This window comes from Adiantum capillus-veneris, chromosome 17 (assembly GCF_014529385.1).
Source record: "Adiantum capillus-veneris isolate H3 chromosome 17, ASM1452938v2, whole genome shotgun sequence".
In the NCBI taxonomy this organism is placed as follows: Eukaryota; Viridiplantae; Streptophyta; class Polypodiopsida; order Polypodiales; family Pteridaceae; genus Adiantum; species Adiantum capillus-veneris.
In genome coordinates, this window is record NC_140947.1 from 24,648,669 (window position 1) to 24,672,174 (window position 23,506).

The following is a 23,506-nucleotide window of genomic DNA, read 5'->3' on the forward strand; positions in this document are numbered from 1 at the left end:
GTGTTTCCAACTTAAGAGCGCATGAATCACAGCCAATAACTCTCTCTCATAGACTTGCATGGTCATCTCTAGCCCTTGCAAAATTCTGCTCTCATAGGCTACTACCCTACCATTTTGCATTAGCACTGCACCAATGCTACTACCACAGCCGTCACATTGGACCACAAATGACTTCCGAAGATCTGGCAACACAATGACTGGATCTGAAGTCATCTTTTCCTTTAAGAGATTAAAAGCTGAAATCTCTTTCTGTGTCCATCTAAAGGTGACTGCCTTCTTTTGAAAAGCATGTAAAGGTTAAGCAATCTCAGCGAAATTTCGGATAAACCTTCTATAATAGGAGTATAGTCCCAAGAAACTTTGGACATCGTGCACCGTCTTCAAATCTGGCCATGACTTGATCGCTTCAACTTTTGCAGGATCCATTCCGACACCATCCTTTGAGACAATGTGCCCCAGAAAGTGGATCTCTTCTAGAAAAAATTCACTTTTCTTTGCATTGATGAGCAACCTATGACTGCGTAGCTCTTCGAACACAATGGCCAAGTGATGCCTATGCTCCTCTTCATTCTTTGAGTAGACTATCATGTCATCAAAGAATGTACCAACAAACTGCTGGTGTGGACGGAAAATTTTGTCCATCATCCTATTGAACGTAGCAGGAGCATTTGTGAGACCAAAGGGCATCACTAAAAATTCGTAAAGGCCAAACGTCGTTCTAAAAGCAGTCTTGTGCACATCCTCTGATCTAATGCGGATCCGATGGTACCCACTCTTTAGATCTATCCTGCTAAACATAGTTGTTGCTCCTAATTTGTCCAGAATATCATCAATTCTAGGTATAGAGAACCTATTCTTGATGGTATTCTTGTTCAGTGCACGGTAGTCGATGCACATACGCCATGAGCCATCCTTTTTCTGCACCAACAACACTGGAGAACAGAATGGAGATGAACTGGGCTGAATCAACCCCTTTTCTAACAGCTCTTGTACTTGGCCTATTATCTCTTTCTGCTGAGCCGCACTAACCCTGTACGGAGGCTTATTTGGTGGGCTACTGTCTCACACCAAATCTATCGCATGGTTCTCGGGTCTCTCTGGCGGTAATTGAGACGGTATTGAATCGGAAAAACAGTCACTATACTGTTGTAAAAACATTGACCTTTCTTTATCTAGCACAGATAAATTTGATTCATCACAATCTGACACTTCACGTGCAAAAACCAAGTACGCAGAAAGATGCTTTTTCATTACAAAAGTAATAGCAAAAGCTGATTCAGTGGGAATGGACTCCCCTTTAAGCTTTACATCCAGAATGTGAGTCTTTCCCCTGCTCTGTACAATGATCTTTTTGTTGTAGGCATCCATGATTCCCTGTACACGAAATAACCAAGGAATACCTAACAACACATCACATCCGTCCACTGTGCATGATGTAAAATTCTTCAACATCTACATAGGACTGGATATGTAGGCGCAAATTTCCAATGATGGGTGTCACAGCCTCTGTATAGCCAGGACATGCCAAACCTGCCTCTGTTGTATACCCCATCTCTTCAGGTCTGATTCCCAACTTCGAAGCCAATTCTGGGGAAATGAAGTTGGCTTTGGCACCGGGATCAAAGAAGATAAGCATTGTTTGATCCCTGACCTTTCCCCATGCTCTGCAAAGCTCACTTGCATCTGAATTTGGCTTGTCGCCCACCATATCTGGCACTAGACCAGCCATGGGCTTCTTTCCTTTCCTGTCCTCTTTGTCTTCGGAATCAGCTAGTCTTTTCTTTGTAGGACAATTGTAAGCAATGTGGCCAGGCTGCTCACAGATGAAGCATTTGTTCTCTGACCTCAGGACCTTCTTTTGCTCTTCCGACTTGCGAGGAAAACGTCTTTTCCATTTCTTCGCTGGTCCCTTTTCTGATTCAGTCGTAGCTTTGTCTTTCCCTGCGTTGGCGGGCTCCTGAGTCACTTTCGGAGCCTCCTTGGGAACATACTTCTTCGCTGAATTTTTCTTGGCTGATCCTTCCTTGACGCCAGTATTGAATTCACAATCCTCTCCCTTGAGCAAACCATTGCCCGTGTTTGCTACCTCGATGAGTTGCGTCAAAGTAGTGACTTTGATCTTCGTGCAATATTTTCTCAATCCTTTGGGTAGGCCACAACAATATTTTTCAATGTATTCTATCAATGGCACAAACCTATAGGAGGTTACTGAAAGTAGAGCTTTCCAAAACTTCCAATTGTAGTCATCCAGATTCTTGCAAGTGGTGCCATTCTGTCACGACATCTGCTTCAAAGTCATCAGATAACCATGCTGCTGCAAAAATCTGCTTGAAGTAAATCCATGTGGACGGAGCTTGCCCTTGAAGCAATAAAGTTGTCCATCATTGTCCCGCATCCCCTGTCAAGAAAGTGGCTGCCTTGCGGACCTTTGTAACTAAGTCAGACTTTGTAAATAATTAATTTATTTACGAGAAAAGAATTATCTAATTAGTTGTGTGCACACCAGAATAGACCTAGCAGTTCTAAGGCCTCAGGTGAGCCTAAATGCAGGCCACAACACCTCAGAGGGACCTTAGCAAAAATTACCCTGAAGCCCTAGTGATTGGGAAATCGGGTCTTCAGAAAGGGGTAAGCAGTAGCCTCAGATTTTAGGCTCAGGAAAAATACGCGCGTCACTACAAGCACATGAATGAGATGGGGTCCTTAGAACAGTGACCCTAAGGCTAATAAAGTTAATAAAGCCTTAGGGTAAGTTTCGTTAAATTAAATTTAACGGTCCGTGCTCGGGCAGGCGGCCGAACAAGTGTGAACAGGTAAAGGCGGTGCAGTGCAAGTGCGGTATTGCGCCGGCAGACCTTTGGTGTTCTCATAAAAGAATCATTGGTAACATTTGTTAGTTAGTTGCACATTTTTAATTAATGAGCTAGAAGTTTTTAAAGTCAAAAGTTGAATGGTTTTTAAGTTTTTAAAGTAAGTGTGCCAAGTGGCACACTTACCAATGCAAGCTAACTCTCTCTCACTCTCACTCTCACCCTCTCTCTCTTCCTAGCGCCCCCTCTCCCTGATGGCTATTTAGGAGCCCCCCTCCCCCATTTTCAGGGCTGGCAGTGCACCTATCCCCCCTAATGTGAGCGTGCTCTACACGATGGAGCCCTCCATTGAAGCTTGAGAGCAGCCCCTTGCGACATATGTGGTAGCCTTGTGCTCCCATTGTCAAAAACAAGGGATCTCACAGTCATAGACACCTTCTGGTGAAGTTTCATCGCGAGAAGCTGTCGTAGACGCTCTCTTAGCAGAGTGCGGCTGCTGTAATTCTTTGTTTTCAGCCCCTAATCACCTCGATTAGGGCTGTTTTCAGTAGATCAGCCATAGAAATTCTCTTCTCTCTCCTTATCCTAAGTCTACATCAAGTTTGGCGCGATTCCATCGCGAAGAAGACCTCTGTTTCGGCATAGGGGTGTGCACAGGTAAGAATTTCAAGTTATGTGCAGAAAATTACAACAAGCATGTGCGTGTGCATTTTGCTTGTTTCTGTTTTGTGTTCGATGCATGAATGAATGAGCATGAGGACAACACATAACGGAAGATGGGCTCTCCTCTGTGAGAGCTTCTGATGAGCTGTTTTGGAAGATAGACTCTCTTTTCGAGAGCTTCCAACCAGTCTCGCAGAAGATGGGAAATCCCCCAAGCAGAAAGAAAGTGGAAACACTTTCTCAATCAGTAGTCAGAACAGAACAGAAGAAAGAATAGAGGACGAGCGTATGCCCCGTTCCTGTGCTTGTAAAGATTCTCCCTTAGTAATAAAGATATTCTCTTTATGGGGGGGGACCAGCCCATCTTCTGGTCCCCAATGGAGTGTCAAGTTTTCTCTCTCCCTCTAATTCTCTTGAGTATATGAAGTGCAATTAAACGTCAGTTTACGCTTCCGTATTTTTGTGACAGTGGTATCAGAGCAAGGTCCTCTCTCTCTTCCTGAAGGGATTGACGACTTGGCAGACTGCAGAAATGGGAGGACGCGAGATAGAGTTCTCTCTCCTTCAACAGCAGGTGGAAGAGTTGGAGAAAGCTCTCTCCCATCCATAAGTCCAAAAGATTCTCCATACTCTTGAAAAAGGGAAGGAGAAAATGTCGATGGGGTCGGGAGAAATCCCGCAGAACCCAAAGGCGCCACAACCAAGGAAAGATCCTTTGATTGGAACCTCCCGCATGCACGAGAGGCAGAAGAAACCTCCAGAACTTCATGTGCGGTTTAATCCAAAAGTTCAAGAGCAGGATCCCCCTGATTCCCCTCAGTTCTCTTTCATGAAGGATCTGGATGACATAGTTGCTCCGGAAGACATGTTTCTCGGCGATCTGTCGCAGCAAGAAGTGCATTCAAGGGAAAGGACTCCTGTCCACAAGGAGTCTAAGCATAGAAAGAAGGAGCACCATAAGAAGAAACACCATAGGCAGAAAACATTCAAGTCGGGAGATAAAGATGTGAAATTCGACACCTACAATGGACGGCGTGATAATGACAAAGCTTTGGCTTTCATCCGCCAATTTGAAGTTGCATTTGCAGAAGGGAATTTCAAGGAAAGATCCAAGCTTCGCCATGTCAGTTTGTACCTGAAAGGCACCGCCAGCAATTGGTGGTTAACCCTTATCCTGGAAGATCGCAAACCCCAAGATTGGACTGCCTTCAAGAAGGAGTTCTACGCACAGTTCCTTCCTCCAGACCATGAGGAAGAGGTAAAGAAAGAATAGGATCGACTTTCACAGTCAGAGAACAAAATTGTTCCACGCTATGTGGATAGGTTTTGGGACATTCTCTTGAAAGTCACTCCATTCGAGAAGATTGACGATTCGGAGAAGATGCGCAAGTTTGAAGCAGGTTTGCATGAAGCCTTGCAAAAGGCTATGAAGCTTTACCCTCGAGGTAACTTGCAGATACTTATGGAATCAGCCCGCATAGCTGATGGAATACATGACAAGGGTACTCCCAGGAAGATGGAGCAAAGCACTTACCATGCCAAGCAGAAGGCTCTCCATGAGCAGCCTACCTCTTCTACTTCTTCTCAAAAGAAGAAAAGAACCGCCTCCGAAGCAGAAGCAAAGCCAAATCAGCTCAAGAAAGGGAGATATCTCTCTCCTGCTGAGTTGCGAACCTACATTAGTGAAGGAAGATGCTTCAAGTGCGGACAAGTTGGTCATATGAAGGGTGACTGTCCAACCAAACCTCCACAACCACCCTCTTCCAATGCAGTCCGAGATGTACAGGGAAATACAACCAAGGATGGAAAAGAAAGAGCTCTTCTCAAAGCATGGGGTAGTATCAACAACCAGCGGGCTCTTATTTTGTTTGACCCTGGTAGTACAGACAACTTCATCTCTACCAAGCTAGTTGACGACCTGAACTTGCAGCCCAATCGTTTTGGAGTCTCTATTCAAGCGCAATCTGCTTTTAAAGGGCAGAACTCAAACTCTACTCCAATCATAGGGAAGTTGAATATAAAGGTCGACGACTACAAGGATCAAGAGTCTTTCTTACTAGCTTCACTTGAAGGATGCGATGTTATCTTGGGAATGCCTTGGCACTACAAGATGCATCCCATTCCTGACTATGTTCAGAAAACCTTATCTTTTGCTCATAAAGGAAAGGAGTATCTTGTACTTGCAGATGCAGGTGATTGGCGTATTCCTATCGCCAATCACATTGCCATCAAGAAAGAAATGAAAAAGTGTGTTTCACCGTACTTGATTTTTGCAAGACAGAGAGATGTGTCTGTTTCACAACTTTTTTCCTCTTTAGAGCTAAAAAGACTTAAGTTAATAGAAAGATATAAAGATTGTTTTGCAGATGAACTTCCAAATGAACTCCCACCTTCGCGACCTGAGGATCATACAATTGATTTGATCCCAGGAAGTTCTCCTCCAAATCAGCCTCCTTATCGAGTTAGTCTAATGCAGCAAGAGGAAATTCTCAAGCAGGTTAACGAACTTTTGGAAAAGGGCTTAATAAGGCCTAGTACTTCTCCATATTGTTCACCTGTCTTGCTAGTACAGAAAAAGGATGGCACATTCCGCATGTGCATAGACTATAGATCTCTAAACAAGATCACAATCAAGAAACGATTTCCAATCCCTCGGATTGACGACATTCTTGATAAGTTACAAGGAGCCAGTGTCTTTAGTCGTATAGACTTGAAGAGCGGTTATCATCAAATCCGCATAGCTCCTCAGAATGTGCATAAGACTTCATTTAGAACAACCTTCGGGTTGTATGAATTTCTAGTGATGCCTTTTGGGCTCACTAATGCACCAACTACATTCAACAGAATGATGGATAGAATCTTCCACTCATACAGAAGCTTTACAAGCGTTTTCTTTGATGACGTCTTAATCTTCTCAGAGACGGAAGACGAACACTATAAGCATCTCGCCTTAGTGTTTGAAGAATTACGCAAACACAAATTATTTGTGAATGCTAAGAAGAGTGAGTTCTTTCTAAAAGAAATCCACTATTTGGGCCATATAGTATCTCACAACCAGGTGAGAATGGACCCTGATAAGATTCAAGCAGTTGTAGAATGGCCTACGCCAACTACAGTACATGATGTACGAAGTTTCCTTGGCCTCTGTTCTTATTATCGGCGTTTCATTCGAGCTTTTGCCGCGATAGCAGGTCCCCTCCATGACCTGACAAAGAAGCGGATTCCATTCCATTGGGGGTCTGGACAAAAACAAGCTTTCGAAAAGCTTAAGTATCTACTCAGTCACGGACCTGTTCTCACCGTCCCTGATCTTCGCAAACCTTTCGAGGTATACTGCGATGCATCTGGAGATTGTGTAGGAGCAGTTTTGAACCAAGAGGGTCACGCGATAGCCTATGAAAGTCGGTGCCTTAAAGATGCAGAGTTGCATGCCTCCATATACGAAAAAGAGCTAATGGCAATAATTCATGCTCTTTCCATTTGGAAACACTATCTATTAGGAGTTGATTTTATTATCAAGACAGATCATCAAAGTCTTCGCTACTTTCTCACACAGAGAAAGTTATCAGAAAAGCAGATGAGATGGGCCAACTTTCTTTCAATGTTTCATTTTCAGATTTTACACACTTCTGGAACAAAGAATGCAGTTGCAGATGCTCTCTCCAGGCGTCCAAAGATCAATGCACTAACAACAATTTATCATGAGGAACTAGAATCTCTCAGCGAGATGTATCCTCAAGATCTAGACTTCGCCACAATTTGGGCAGATCTTCAAGCTGGTCACTCAAAGCCACCTTATTCTATCAAGGATAATACACTCTATCGTCAACAAGCAATATGCATAGCTCAGCCCTTACGACAAAAGGTGATGGATGAAGCACATAATTCTCCTTATGCCGGGCATCGGGGAATTGCTTCCACCACTAGTGCCCTCGAAAGATTTTTTTTTTTGCCAACACTCCGTGCGGACATTGAAAAATATGTACGTGAGTGTTTAGTCTGCCAATAGGTAAAATATGACAGACATAAAGTTTATGGCAAGCTTCAGCCGCTCCCTGTGCCTAACACGCCATGGGAAAGTATTGCCATGGATTTTCTTACGGATCTTCCTCGATCCAAGAATGGAAATGATGCAATCTGGACTATCGTAGACAGATTCAGTAAGCAAGCCCATTTTCTTCTAGTAAAGAAGACGATCAAAGATGATCGCATGGCTAGAATATTTCTAGCTCAGATTTTTAAACACTATGGATTGCCAAAGACTATTGTCAGCGATAGAGATCCCCGCATGACTAGTCTATTTTGGCAAGCATTGTTCGAAAACTTGGGAACTAAGCTTGATTTTTCATCAGCTTATCATCCTCAAACAGATGGTCAAAGCGAAATCGCTAATGCCACTGTTTTAGATCTCCTCAAGTGCTATGTTTCGGAACGACAATCCGAATGGGAACAGTACTTACCAATAGTTGAGTTTGCGTATAATAATACCATACATTCCTCAACTGGTAAAGCCCCTTTCGAAATTATTTATGGAAAGCCACTCTTACTTCCTATTATGGTGACCAAAGAAAACATCTTCGCCGCAGATGAATTTGTGCGCAATATTGATATTGCCCATCAACAAGTAAAGCAAGCGATTCTTCGTACTCAAGAGCAACAGAAGAGAAAAGCAGACAAGCACAGAAGGAATGTCAATCTTGAAAAAGGACAATATGTCCTGCTTCGGTTTGAGAAAGCTAGATTGAAAAAGCGGGTCGGCAAAGGGAAAGTTGTCAAACTTTCCCATGATTTTATTCAAAATTACAGATAAAGTCAATGATGTGACTTTCAGATTGGATTTGCCTTCTAACTGGCGCATCCACAATGCTTTTCATGTCAGTCTCCTCCGACCATATGTTGGACCTCCTCCAGTGGCGCCCGTACAAGAAGATCCTCCAGAAGTCGAAGAGACTGAGGAAATCCTTCAACCTGAACAGATAATACACCACTCGGAGAGACAACTCAAGTCGGGGAGTATACATCGAAAGTATTTAGTCAAGTTCAAGAATTACACTCCTTTAGATGCAAAGTGGATGACTGAGTCCGATCTCAAGGACTACCCTGACATCTTGCACAGTTATGTTGACGCTCTACAGTTGAGGTCAACTGTTTAGAACCAAGAGGAATGTAACTAAGTCAGACTTTGTAAATAATTAATTTATTTACGAGAAAAGAATTATCTAATTAGTTGTGTGCACACCAGAATAGACCTAGTAGTTCTAAGGCCTCAGGTGAGCCTAAATGCCGGCCACAACACCTCAGAGGGACCTTAGCAGAAATTACCCTGAAGCCCTAGTGATTGGGAAATCGGGTCTTCAGAAAGGGGTAAGCAGTAGCCTCAAATTTTAGGCTCAGGAAAAATACGCGCGTCAGTACAAGCACATGAATGAGATGGGGTCCTTAGAACAGTGACCCTAAGGCTAATAAAGTTAGAACAGTGACCCTAAGCCCTAGTGATTGGGAAATCGGGTCTTCAGAAAGGGGTAAGCAGTAGCCTCAGATTTTAGGCTCAGGAAAAATACGCGCGTCAGTACAAGCACATGAATGAGATGGGGTCCTTAGAACAGTGACCCTAAGGCTAATAAAGTTAATAAAGCCTTAGGGTAAGTTTCGTTAAATTAAATTTAACGGTCCATGCCTGGGCAGGCGGCCGGACAAGTGTGAACAGGTAAAGGCGGTGCAGTGCAAGTGCGGCATTGCGCCGGCAGACCTTTGGTGTTCTCATAAAAGAATCATTGGTAGCATTTCTTAGTTAGTTGCACATTTTTAATTAATGAGCTAGAAGTTTTTAAAGTCAAAAGTTGAATGGTTTTTAAGTTTTTAAAGTAAGTGTGCCAAGTGGCACACTTACCAATGCAAGCTAACTCTCTCTCTCTCACTCTCACCCTCTCTCTCTTCCTAGCGCCCCCTCTCCCTGATGGCTATTTAGGAGCCCCCCTCCCCCATTTTCAAGGCTGGCAGTGCACCTACCCCCCCTAATGTGAGCGTGCTCTACGCGGTGGAGCCCTCCATTGAAGCTTGAGAGGAGCCCCTTGCGACATATGTGGTAGCCTTGTGCTCCCATTGTCAAGAACAAGGGATCTCACAGTCATAGACACCTTCTGGTGAAGTTTCATCGCAAGGACTGCCGTAGACGCTCTCTTAGCAGAGTGCGGCTGCTGTAATTCTCTGTTTTCAGCCCCTAATCACCTCGATTAGGGCTGTTTTCAGCAGATCAGCCATAGAAATTCTCTTCTCTCTCCTTATCCTAAGTCTACATCAAGTTTGGCGCGATTCCATCGCGAAGAAGACCTATGTTTCGGCATAGGGGTGTGCACAGGTAAGAATTTCAGGTTATGTGCAGAAAATTACAGCAAGCATATGCGTGTGCATTTTGCTTGTTTCTCTTTTGTGTTCGATGCATGAATGAATGAGCATGAAGGCAACACATAACGGAAGATGGACTCTCCTCTGTGAGAGCTTCCGATGAGCTGTTTTGGAAGATAGACTCTCTTTTCGAGAGCTTCCAACCAATCTCGCAGAAGATGGAAAATCCCCTAAGCAGAAAGAAAGTGGAAACACTTTCTCAGTCAGTAGTCAGAACAGAACAGAAGAAAGAATAGAGGACGGGCGTATGCCCCGTTCCTGTGCTTGTAAAGATTCTCCCTTAGTAATAAAGATATTCTCTTTATGGGTCCCCAATGGAGTGTCAAGTTTTCTCTCTCCCTATAATTCTCTTGAGTATTTGAAGTGCAATTAAACGTCAGTTTATGCTTTCGTATTTTTGTGACAACCTTTGAAGCCTCTGTAAAGTTTCCCCCTGCATAGGCCTTGTCAAACTGTTGGAGGAATGAGAGAGCCTTCTTCTTGTCATCAAACCCTGTAAAGGTCGTGAATGTCACACCTTTGCCACCTTCTTTGTACGGAGTTGGCCTCTCCAGCGACATTAAATTGTCATATGGAAGTGACTGAAACATGGGAATATTGTTAGGGTTCATTTGTGTTCCCTGACCGCAATTAAGTTGACCTGGGAATGCCATATTTGGCTGCTGATTTGTAATTTCAGCCATACCAAAATTTGCATGTGACATCCCAAATTGGCCCTAAGTGCTTTGAAATCCTGGTAGCATGCCCGTGACACCATACATGGGGTTAGGCATCATCGTTTGAGCACCCCCGAACACTGTTCCTGGCGTGTAGAACTGATTTCGAGGCCAGGTGCATGACCAGCCATGCTCTGGAATACCGATCCACCTCCAAAATAGCAAGGCTGTACTGAAGGTGGTGGGAAGACCTGTTGCATAGCCTGTAGGTTGCTTCCCTGCCCATTAGAACCAGCTATAGGCTGCTGAAAAGTGGCTGGCTGAACTGGTACAGCTTGAAAGACTGGCATCTCAACCACCTGTTCTTGCACCTTAGGCACAGGTTGTGGAGACTGCATGTTCTCCGTCGAGTGTACAGGTATTTCCATTGACTGTGCAGTATGAATCACCTATGCTCGAGCCTTAACATGCTTTTGAATATGATCCAGTGACCCAACTTGTTGAGACGGAACAGAAGGTTGCAGAAAGGCTAAAAACCTCGGTGTCTGCATTACTTGTGTGAACATAGCCACAACAGTAGCCAACTGGGTCCTGAATATATCATCATCCGTCTGTGGTGGTCTTGAAGACTCATCCACTTCATGTGTCTGTTGACCCTGTGAAGAGGAAACCTCTTCAGTCACATCGTCTGGTCTGTCAACCATAATTGCAATTCCATGTGTCTGGTCTATGATCCCCTGTGTCTTCAAGCCCAACCTGACCGAGGCTCACTTCTATGGGAAAAAGTGATTTAATCCCAGCGATGGAACCATGAAACCGACCTGTACTTTCAAAAAGGGCGGTAGACTTTAGACTTAAAACCTTATTTGCTTTCACCCATTTAATTTGTCGCCCACTTTACCTGTACTTTCAAGACACAACAAAGGGGAGAGGGATACAGGTTACTAGATTGCACTTGTATGAATAGACCGACACCAGATTGGCCCCTAACTTAGGCGCCCCTTTTGATATTTCTTCATTGTTTAAAAGAGGGAATAAACGTTGTGGTTCCCTACAAGCTGCCCCGCACAAACTCGGCTGAATTTCAACTGTTCCGGCCCGATTTCGGCAACATAACTATACTAGGACACTTCACAATCAATATTCCCACGCATTGACTGACTTTTCCGACGCATACGGGCACTTTGCAAAACCTGGCGAGAATCTGCAGCACGCTGAATTCTCTGTTTTCAGCCCCGAAAATGCGCCAGATCGCCTGTATAGCGGTCCCCTCGCGTCCCCGAACCTCCTCGAGGTATTAGGGACCGTTTAGGGCCAAAACCCTAAACCTGCAAAAATACACAGCAGGCTGTAATTTACTGTTTCGGGCTCCGTTTCGCGTGCCGGTCGCATCCGTAGCAAGTCCTCGAGCTCCCGCACCTGTAGGGCTACTTGCCCTTTGAATCGGACGAGATTTCTGGCGTGGAACCTCTCCGAATTCACCTGTACCTACGGGGGATTAGCCGCTAGCTAATCCAATACCTATGCAAGAGGCTCTTGCCTCGGCAATCGCGCATGAACCCACACAATTGTACATTGGTCAATTGCAAAGCCCACTAGAGGATCATAACATACTGCCATAGGGGAGAGAGAGGGCAGTGCGTAGCGTACAGGGCATCACTCCTGGCACCGCACTGTACATAAGAGGGAAAGGAAGCACTCCATAGCTCTTAACCTGTGACAAAATCAGCAAATGAGCCTCTTCTCCCTTGAAATTCAGCGCCACCTTCTCTTGCATGAGGAAAGTGCACCAGAATGTGCCACTTGGCGCATTTACAAGCATTTTTCCGTTTCGGGGTTGCCGCCTAAAAATCTCCCACCCGCTTGCCCAGTTGACTTCACGGCAAAGTAAGAAAATGTTCCCCTTGTCATCCCGGAGGTAATGACGCAAACACATTTTCAGGTCCCAAAATAGCAGTTCCCTAAATTTTAGGAGATGCTGCCATTGTATCTTTCTAGGTCATCTGACCCCCTTTGTACACTGTAGCCACACCCAAAACTGAAATGTAACCTCTGTAGCAAAGGATTCCACTTTGGCTAGTCAATGACCCCACTTTGGCTAACCATAGTCTTTGTCCAACCTTAGTGCTCTCTTGCCCTCAGGCATGGACTCCCTCTGGACAGTTCCACACTAGCTATGCAATGCAGGGCAGTTAGATTTCCCGAGGGGTGTTTCCAGAAAGTGAAAGTAAATAAATAATAAGAAAGAAATCAACAAAAAGGATAGATAGTAGTCACACGCTGGTGACAGACATTATGCAAACCTGAGTCAAGTATCAATCTGGAAGGTGCAGCGTAAGTGGATGTTGAACTTTGCTCAAGATGAGTGCTTCAAACTGCGCTCGAGGATTCCTTTTGCTTACAGAAGGGAGAGCCTTTCGTTCCTTTAGTGAGAGAGTGCAAATGATCACAAACAAGTGAAAGACACTGTGAATGAAGGTGTTGAGACTGAAAGATAGAGAGAGAAGAATACGACACCAGAATGTTGTCAAACCCTCCTCCAAAGGGCCCACTCTCTATGGCGAGAGCGGTCTACTATTGATTGCACAAATCTCTACAATGCTTTGGACTTGCCGACGATGTCGATCACGATGAGGACGACGATCATCGTCGGGCTGGCATCTGAAAACGCTAAGGGCTGAAATTTGCAGATCTTGTATCTGCTGAATTCTGACTCTATGTCGGTGACGATGGCGATGATGACAATGCAACGACGACGCGCTAAAAACGCAGATGCTGAAATCTGTGTTTTCCAGGCTGAATCTGCAAACTTCGGTGGATCTGACTGTGCTGCGAGGATCTGCTGCGGAAAGGTGAGATCTGTGAGGTTTGGGACTTCTACTGCGGTGTCTATGTGCTGAAAACTGAAAACGCTGAGGCTATGAGCTGATCTGATGCCAAGGATCTACAAAATGCCGAGGCTGATCTGCAAATCAAAAACACTGGGCTGAACTGAAGCTTGATGCAAAAACGCTAGGCTAATTGTTGGAGTCTGCTACTACCGGGGCTGATCTGCAATGCAAAAACGCCAAGCTGAATTGGTGAAAAACACTAGGCTGTCTGTTGGCTGAAAACGCTAGGTTTTGCTGTCGGGGAAGGTATTGCTGAGAAGGTGCCTGTTGAACAATGTGTTCCTGCTGCCTCTTCTGCCAAAAAGTGCTAGCGTTGGGGTTTCTTATATATCTACTTGCAAAGTTTGCCCTACCTAGTTCCCAACAAAAGTCACTTAAAAATAATAAGTGAAAATTGGCTAAAATAGGAAAAATAGGTCTATGCACTGTAAAAATGCTCCTGATGGGTTCTGATGAAAATCTGATGATCATGATGTGTGTTGATGATCATGCTGTGTGCAACCAAAGGATATGCATCTCCTCTAAGTGTCTACGATCTGCGAGCAGACTCACAAAAGTGCCAAAACACTTCCTAAGCTAGGCTAATTGAACTGAACTGAACCCATGTCATGAAGTAGCTTATCCACGTATACATAGGGTTAGATGTGCAAGTGACACAATTGCAGTGTTGATAAGAGGGTAAACTATGACACTGAGACAACAGTGCAAGATGGCGACAAACAATTGGGAAATCGTGTCGAAAGTCAAAGCGGAGGAGGCTTGGGCTAAGGTTTGTGGCGATGGTGTTGGATTTGATATCTTGGCTCCAGTAAAGTGATGCATGCATGGATAGGAGTTGCACACTTGACAGTGACCTCAATGACATTGTACCAGCAAGATTCAATGTGCGAGATGGCTGGTAGGTGAAGAGCCCCCAATAGGTGTTGATGGGACAGTGGGTTTTGCAGAGGGTCAAACTATACCACGTGCACTACTAAACAAAAAAACATTCAAAAAATCAAAGCATTCGAGAAAATGTAAGGTGAGGTTCCACCGCAAAAAAAAAGGTCACTCTCTCATACACACATACACGCAAGAAAAAAAGTAGGATATCTTAATTAGCTTTGATTTAGAGTTTAAGAGCTTAAAATAAAGTTGAAAACAGAGGGATTTTGCACACTCAATTGACGGCTTGAATTGTGTGCAAATCGCACACTTAAGGGCTTTATGGAAAGGCCTTGCAAATGGTTACTCGCACACACACAAGTAATGCCATAAAATGAGTATTATGGTTATAGAAATTGGAGATGCAAAGAAAAACTAAAAGATTGGGACATAAATCGACAAGAAAAAGAGTGTAATTATGCGCACACACACATACATTATCAATGTTGAAGTAATCGATTAGGGTTGGCCCTATTGGTTAACCATGAGATTGCCCAAATTCAAGCAATCGAACAATGATTAGAGTATTGATTAGAAGATGGGACTTCATAAGGGACAAATGTGTAGCACACAATGTCTAACATAAAGAAAATTAGGATCTACATGAGTGAATAAGAGATCATAATCACTAATCAAGTTTTGGTGGATAAGCCATTGCACCATTCATTATGAGAGCATAATTAAAGTAATTAGAGAAACTAATTTTACATTAATTACTCAATGCAAGGATAGCATAAATCATAGACACACAATGATTATTGGCTGGTTATTGAGTATACACACAAGCTCAATTTATAGCCTTTCAACTAGGCATATTTGCACACAAGTGATGATGTCACACAGATTGCCAAGTAGGCTACACATTATGATTTATCACATGGTCTATCACATGTTATACATAGACTAGGTAGGCATCCACATGTAAGAGGGTGATCACACACATTAGGTGCTACAAAACCCACACTCACAATTTTCAGAGGCCTATTAGCACTCTTTTTTGACCTATTGGTCTCTCACATGAGGATTGAAGGCAAGAGATACATGCAAGAAGGCTCCTCACACAAATTCTCCATCTAGATTTCCCTTTGTTTTCAAAGGCACGCCTATTTATTTTTGTACGGCGTTCGGTTGTTTTACCCCATCTACAATCGTTATATATGTAGGGCAAATGGGAGGCTAGGGTAGGGAGATCTCTCTCTCTCTCTCTCTCTCTCTCTCTCTCTCTCTCTCTCTCTCTCTCTCTCTCTCTCTCTCTCTCTCTCTCTCTCTCTCTCTCTCTCTCTCTCTCTCTCTCTCTCTCAAAGATTGATTAAATCAGATCAAAGAAAAAAGCAAAGTAGGTAGCTTAGCCTACTCTAAGACATCTGCCCTTTCAACTATCTAAACACATTCAAGACATGCAAGTTGTACATATAGCATGTAACCATGGTAAAGCTTGTTCTTAGTGAATGACACATCCATCTACCAGCAAAGAAACCCACCAGAGATAATCTGCGAATGTGTTTGACGTGATGTGTGACCCTCGATAGGGAATCAAAAAGAAAAGCATTGAGCATAGATCATATGTGTGAAAGACCCAACCATCGGAAAAAAGTAAAAATGACATGATTTACTTAATCATTCCCTGCCCCATTGTCACTACCAAAAAGCCATTTCCGTGATGATAAAGATTGCCCAGCTATCGCCTTCCAAATAGAAGAGATAAAACTCCATATTTAGCAAGCCACACAACATCGAATAAATCTGTGTTGGCTTGTTCCTTGGCAAGTTCGGTAAAAATAACAGTACCCATTAGAAAGGTTTCTTCTCTTTGAGTTGGATGCTAGAGGTTATCCTCCTATCATAACTCACCAAAGAAACACCTCTTCTTGAAACGGGAGTTGAGAATGCAAGCACTAAGAAGAATCCTCTTCTACCAAGACACCTTTTTTCTTTTTCTCCAAATTTTGTTTGCACCATCAACAAGCCAACCTTTATCTTGTACTAGGCAATGGTATACACCATTAGCTGAGGCTTTTCTTAATCGTATGCGCTTATGCAAGATCCAATCATCCCAAGCATACGTCGAATCAAGAGGATGAAATTGTCCCAATACTTGGACATGTTCTTGCAATTGTGTCCGAAGAAATTGTTAGCCACTAGGCAAGCGAAAGTAACCACGCGCATGATAAAAAGGAAGCATTCAAAGCTGTCTTGAAACCAATATATCAAATAGCCTTACTATGCCATGCGATTAGATTGACGTCTACAAGAGGACTTCTTTGGCCAAAAAATAACACAAGAAGTTGTTAAACCCTCACTAATAATTTGCATCTCGATGAGAATTCTACGTTTCCATGTTGTATATTTGAGCACTTCCTTCTAGGACTTGACCAAATAATACAAAATGGGTAACGTTGCTATACGTATTGATTGTGAGGCATTCAAAATATCCAACCAATAAGCATTTATGTGTCTTGCCATGTACAATGCCGACATCCTCAATAAAAGCAACTACCATATCAATCCATGGTTGAGCATCATTGCACATTGCTTGAAAAAGGGTCAATCAACATGCAATAAGATGCAACAAAACATCCAATAATGCTGCCCCACCTAGACGTTTCGGAAATGTGAACAGTGACATGCTCCCAAGATATCCAAGACATGCCTAGTTTATTTCCTTGCTTTTTCCACAACGTGAACCAGATTGGCTAAGTAAAAGTTGTCAAAGTTTATTAAGACTAAGGCAATAGAGGCAAAAAGAAGGAAAGCATGGAGAGCATTACTACCAGAGCAACTTTCAATCTTACATGGAATGGCTATGCTTGAGATTTCCAATAAACAAACTTATCCCTAATACGGCCTGAAATCCAATCAAGTAATTGCTTATTGGAAACATTAACTCCAATAGGATATCCCAAGTGATGAAAGATAGTACCCCTTTGTACAACACAGCCACGTCGACCAAGTTGTTCTAATCTCTCTCTGTACAACTGATAAGACAAGATTTCTGTGCATTTATATGTAGACCCGATGCTTTGGCAAACAAAGACCATGCAACCAAGTTATTGCCTACCTACCTACCTACCTACCTACCTATCTATCTATCTATCTATAAAAGAGGAGCTTGAGCACATGATAGATCTGGAGATGACATGACAAGGCTATGCGAGGCAAGAGTAGCAAAGACCATGCAACCAAGTTATTGCCTACCTACCTACCTACCTATCTATCTATCTATCTATCTATAAAAGAGGAGCTTGAGCACATGATAGATCTGGAGATGACACGACAAGGCTATGCGAGGCAGGAGTAGCTAAGGTTGGCAATGCAAGCGGCATAACGAGAGTGACATGATAGCTCTCTCTCTCTCTCTCTCTCTCTCTCTCTCTCTCTCTCTCTCTCTCTCTCTCTCTCTCTCTCTCTCTCTCTCTCTCTCTCTCTCTCTCTCTCTCTCTCTCTCTCTCTCTCTCAAAGTGGGGCTTGTGCACATGATAGCGATACATCTGGAGGTGGCGCAGACAAGCAAGGAAATGAGAGGTGGGAGTAGCTAAGGCACCAATGGTTATGCAAGCAATATGACAGCAGTGACAGAACAGCTCTTGTTGTAATCATATTACTTGTATTCAAAGGTGGCGAGCACCAAAATGGTGCAAAGCAAATAAAAGTAAGGCGCACACACGCAACTAAATCACCTCATGATTGAACAAACAAGGCATCGTCTCTCTCTCTCTGTCTCTATCTTGCTCATGTGCCATCATCATCTTCTCTCTCATCCTGGGTATACCGTCAACTTCTATGTAAGTTTCAAACACATCAAATCAACACATTGACCCACCTCTCTAAGTTACTACGTGGTATCATTCGCTTAGGCTGTGTTCCTCTCGTCGCACCTACTTCCTTCTCATTGCCCTCATTTGATTCACGTAAACGTGCAGAAACACCATGCATTACCTGTTATGTATTATTACATTATTATAATTCCATAGTTTGCATAAGAAGAGGTTCTCACGCTTCTCCACTAAACAATCTACGATTGCGACGAAAGCACATTGCGGCAAGGTAAAGTTGACATCAACATGGCTCCAATAAATTGACTAAAAATTCTCAACCTTTCGAACTTTTGGGTTTAATTTAATAAAACACAAATATCTCAAGTACGCCTCTTGTTGGAACTACCATGATTTCAAGGCTATCCAAGCAACAAAGCTGCCAAATTTTTATTAGGCTATTTGTTGTATAGGTTTCACCTTGTTAGTGCACATCATGGTCACGAATGCGTCTTCCAAATCATACACCACATATAAACTCAATCACCTCATCAACACTAATTATCATTCTTGGGTGATACGCATATAAATGTTCCTTATTCATGAACAACTTTGGCATGTGGTAAATGGCACCACTCTATGCCCGGCTCCTGTGTGTTGCCCCAAATACTCCTGCTACTAATTCAGTTGGCATTGTTACGTGGCAAAAACTAGATAATAAAGCCATATCCAACATCATGTTATGTATGGGTGATACCCAACTTTATTTAGTGCATCAATTGCCCACCTCTCATGCAATCTAGGAGCATTTAAAAACATTATACACTCACACAAACATCGCTTCACAAGTTACCGCCCATCAAAAATTAGTCAATTGCTTGCTTAATGAAGAAGGTAGTGTTCCTACCTTTTCAGCTGAGTGTGGCAACCTCTCCTTGATGAGGCTACTACTTCAGGCCTTAGTTTTTCTCATTCACAAATTGCTACTATGTTACTCAGTGCACTACCATCCAAGACCACATTTGTCACCACTCAAAGTAGTGTTGTTTGTCTCACACTACCAACCCTTATAAACGGATACTACAAGAGAACACTATGCGAAAAACTGCAACTTCATCTAGCTCTAGTACCATTACACCTCTACTCATCAAGCTCTTTAAACTCCGAAGTCCCTCTACTACAAAGTTCAACACCTACTCCTTGCTCACATAATATAACTTGCACATACTACCATAAAGCAAAGAAATTATTCCAAAGACTATTGGAAAAGTGCTTAGGATAAGCAGAAAGCACGAGAGCATGATATGGAAGGGGGAGGGCAAGAGAATGACAATGACCCTGATGAATTAACTTCGGTCTCAAACACATCAAATTAACATAATACCCCTCTCTCTCTCTCTCTCTCTCTCTCTCTCTCTCTCTCTCTCTCTCTCTCTCATAGAGGATCCCTCGTCATGTAGCATAGACCATGAAACACGGTGCTGTTCTTGACACGTTTGACTGAAAATAGTCATTCATTGTCACATGATCTAAGAAGATCCAGAAACTCATGAGGAATGAATCGGAGATAATCAAGCTTCCAATCCAATAAAAAGGGACTAAACAAGATTTACGAATATGGTAGTGGTTCATGTAAAACCACACCAAATCCATCTCCAAACTTCTTCGCATGGTAGTAACTTGGAAACCGTCAAATCTTATGACAGATTCTTTTCTTTGTAAAGACAACTGAAATGTGGTACCCTAAGAATCCAAAATATGCCACCCGACTTCGCATGGTGACAAACTAACAAAGGTAGTAATGTAGGGGAGTGTTACTGTGTGTTAGTGTAGCAATTCTCATGATATTAACGAGTCACAAATCAAATGTCAAGATCATGCAAACAAACACAAAATCAATTGCCTCACCTACGTCCACTAGGAATAAGCAGCATCCAGTAGATTGCAGGCCAAAGTCCCATCACATACCATAAACAAGATATGACTATGTTCATTTGAAAGCCATCATCACTTTTCGGATTGATGAGCTTTTCAAGGAAATACTGATCAATCACCTGAAAAAACATCCAATCAAGGCAAACACTATTAGCTAAAGTTACAATCGACCCAAAACCTGAAGATAGAAAATTCTCCTACCTCCCATGAATTACACAACTTCACGGTTCCCATTAAATGTCTTAAGCTCATGCGTTACCTCTTTTGTCTTCATCAAGCAATTTGTACAAGTGATAGATTCACGTCTACCCATGGACACCTCTTCACAAGATAGGGCCCAGACTCAGAGGCAACATAATTTATTCCAATTTTCCTAGCAACAGGACTCTACTAAAGTCTACAAAGCCACGCAAACGCAAAATTGGTACAAATACAGTGGTCTTCAATCCTAAGAAGCTGACTAATAAAAACCCCTGCATTGGCAAAGATGTCCAACCAGGACTATTGTTTTGTACACGTACCAATGAGAGAAGTAATGAAGGAGGACTCACGGGTGTTTGGTTTGGAGCAAGGAAAGCGCTGTATGCAATAAGGGCAGCCCAGAATGCAAAAATAAAAACAGAGGAGAGGCCGCCCATAGCTCCGCCTCCACCACCACCGCCTGCTTCATCATCTCCATTTTGAGGCGGGACCTGACCGCCGGAAGGGCTAGTGTCTGCTTCCGTCTCTTGAGGGGGCTCTGTGGTGGACGTGCTTCTGCAAGTAAGGAGGCTGGGGTGGGGTAAGAATGAGGAATGCAGGGATGGCAAACGAGAGAGAGAAAAGGCCTTGCTCTTGCTGCTGAAGCTTGCCTGAGGGAATGCAGAGAGCTCTGTGCTCGGACTACTCACGTAGCAGCGCTGGAAAGGTGTCGACGAGGTAGTCGCCATGAGAGCCGAGTCGTCCTGCAGCTCACATTTGAACCGTTTATTATCCCAACACACCAAAAAGATGCCAACTTCACCAAATTGAAATGCTATCTTGTCTCTACATTGGAAATATCTTTATCTTTATTTGCTTCACTCTTTAAATATCACATGCAAAGAGGGTCCTTGCATTGCCGCCCATGGTGATGGTACGGCTTGCTTCCCTTTTGGAGGAATGAAAACGTGCCACAATGATTCTACAACCCCCTACGCACCCTTGGCCTATATCTCACACGGGCATGGGAAGAGATGGGATCTATGATGGGATGATTGAGCACCGTAGATCTTAGGCTTCCGTGGACAATGTAAACTCGGGAAAAATATAAACTCGGGTATCCGAGTTTACTTCACTCCTCCCCCCGTCCCCAAGGATTGAACCCACAACCTAGGGTTTGAGGGCCATGTAGCCTATCCACCACGCCCGCGTATGTCACTGTGGAGTGTACACGTTTTCACGGAGTTTTGACGTGCAAAAGTATCGGGACGGGCAAAAGTAAACTCGGGTACCCGAGTTTACAAAAATACTTTTACGACAAGATCTACAGTGCGCGCCTAATGTCGAGGCCCAAAAGTGATGGGAGCCTTTGATCTCATCTCCCATGCCCGTGTTAGATATAGCTTAGGCTACGCACCTCTACTATGTCTATCTATATTATCCAGCGAAATTACCAAAATGCCCCTCTCATTTGTGGAAATTCCCAAAGCACTCCTCAAATTTCAATAATTCCCAAAGTACCCCCAATATTTCGTCATGAATTCCCAATATGCCCTTCAAATTTTCCAGAATTCCCAAAATACACTTGGTTTTGAGATTGAATTTCTCCAAAGATAAAAAATTTGTAGCTTTTCATAAGAAGACTTATTGTCTATCAATACAAGATGCTAAAACTAGAATTTGAGTTGGTTATGTAGGCTTTAGAGATGAATTTGCTTTATTATTTTAGACATTATTGTTGTCATAATAATCAATATCTAATTCTCCTAAATGATTTTCTCATGTTAAACTCATCATTTAATATGGAGAAGTACCAGGGGGGAAAAGTTAGAATATTGGTTAAGCTAGCAGACCGGCCATAGTAGGGATCCAAGTGAGGGAAAATAGGGATCCAAAGAGGAGGGCATCTATAAAAGAGCCATGTGAAACAATGGGCTTAAAAGACTCTAAGATTCATCCCATTAATACTTCCAAAATGCTAAGGTTCCAAAATTCAAAGATTGTGTCCAAAGGTCAAACTTGGGGGGTAATTGGATGCTTTGTGTGTGTCCCAATAGTCTTTGGCAATCCCTACATAGGAGGGGGCGAGCCTTGCAAGTAGGGGATGAGAGAGAAACTCACACACACACACAAGCTCCCTTTACACAGAGGGAATGAGGGACACACGTTAGCTCCCTAGCCCAGATGCCCACAAGGTGTACCCAATTCCTATTGGATGGCCTTGGAGGTGGACCAATGAGAATTAAGCTAGAATAAATCTAGTTTAATTAATTTTAAAACACTTAATAAAAGATCCAATAAGAATTAAGCTCTCTAGAAAACTATTGGACGGTCTCCCAAGGGGACCAATGAGCATTCAGCAGCCCAATGGCTTGCCTGATTTCTATTGGGCCAGGAGGCAAAAGGGTCCAATGAGAGTTTAGTTGAATTAAACAATTACCTAAATCTCTCACAAAAGGGGAAAGGGGGACACATGTCAGAAGGCTATCACTTATGCTGCTTAATTACCATTGTCTAAGCCTGGGGAGGTCCAATAGGATGCTAGCAAGAGCAAATAGCAAGAGGGGTCGACCAAGAGAGAGAGGGGGCTGATTTTTCAAAGGCATTATCACCTACACACTCACACTAGCTCATGTGTAAAGTAAAGAAGACTCTCTCTCCTTCTCAAGCTTTAATGGAAAGCTTATCACCTACTCCAAGCTTGTGAGAAAGGATGCCTACACCAACAACTCTTGGCTTTGTGATGAAAATCCAACCAAGAGCCAAGCTTCAATGCATGCTCATCTCCTCTACCATGCTAATTACTAAGCTAAGCTATGCTAATATGAGTGATTATGTGAGGATATGTACATCTTTCTCGTAAAAATACTCCTTCTTCCTCTCAATCTACTCTCATACCCTGCTAGCTCTCACCATCTTCGAAGGTGTGTGAAGTCTTGGGTCTGAGACCGTGAGGGAATTGATGTTGTGTTTGATAAGTGTTTTGCTTAGTGCATGAAGTTTCCATCTTCATTGCACTAGCTAGTATTGAAGGAACACAAGAAATTGTATTGTAAAATGTCTCTCTTGATGGGAGAAACCATAATACAAAGCCTTTTGGAGGGGGGACCGACTCCTTGCAAGTCCGGTCCTCAACTGTTGTCAATTGCTTAATTTCTCTCTCTTTTGAAGTATTGTTCATGCTATCTAACTAGGTGTTATGCTTTTTGTTGCTCTCTCCACCCAAGCACTCTTGTTAATCTCATTAGGAATCTATTCTAATGAAATACTCACTATGTTCATGCTATTTT

At 43.1% G+C, this 23,506-nt stretch overlaps 1 protein-coding gene across 1 annotated transcript in view; it reads right to left on the reverse strand.

Annotated features, from left to right (window-relative positions):
* Window positions 1-23,506, reverse strand: part of LOC147436935 (uncharacterized) — a 53,376-nt gene that overhangs the window by 14,958 nt on the left and 14,912 nt on the right. The window contains exons 2-4 of the mRNA XM_086486499.1: window positions 20,888-20,907; window positions 20,588-20,792; window positions 20,010-20,155 (exon numbers count right to left, since the gene is read on the reverse strand). Of these exons, the coding sequence (XP_086342625.1) occupies window positions 20,010-20,155; window positions 20,588-20,792; window positions 20,888-20,907 (371 nt within the window). The remainder of the gene's footprint in view (window positions 1-20,009; window positions 20,156-20,587; window positions 20,793-20,887; window positions 20,908-23,506) is intronic.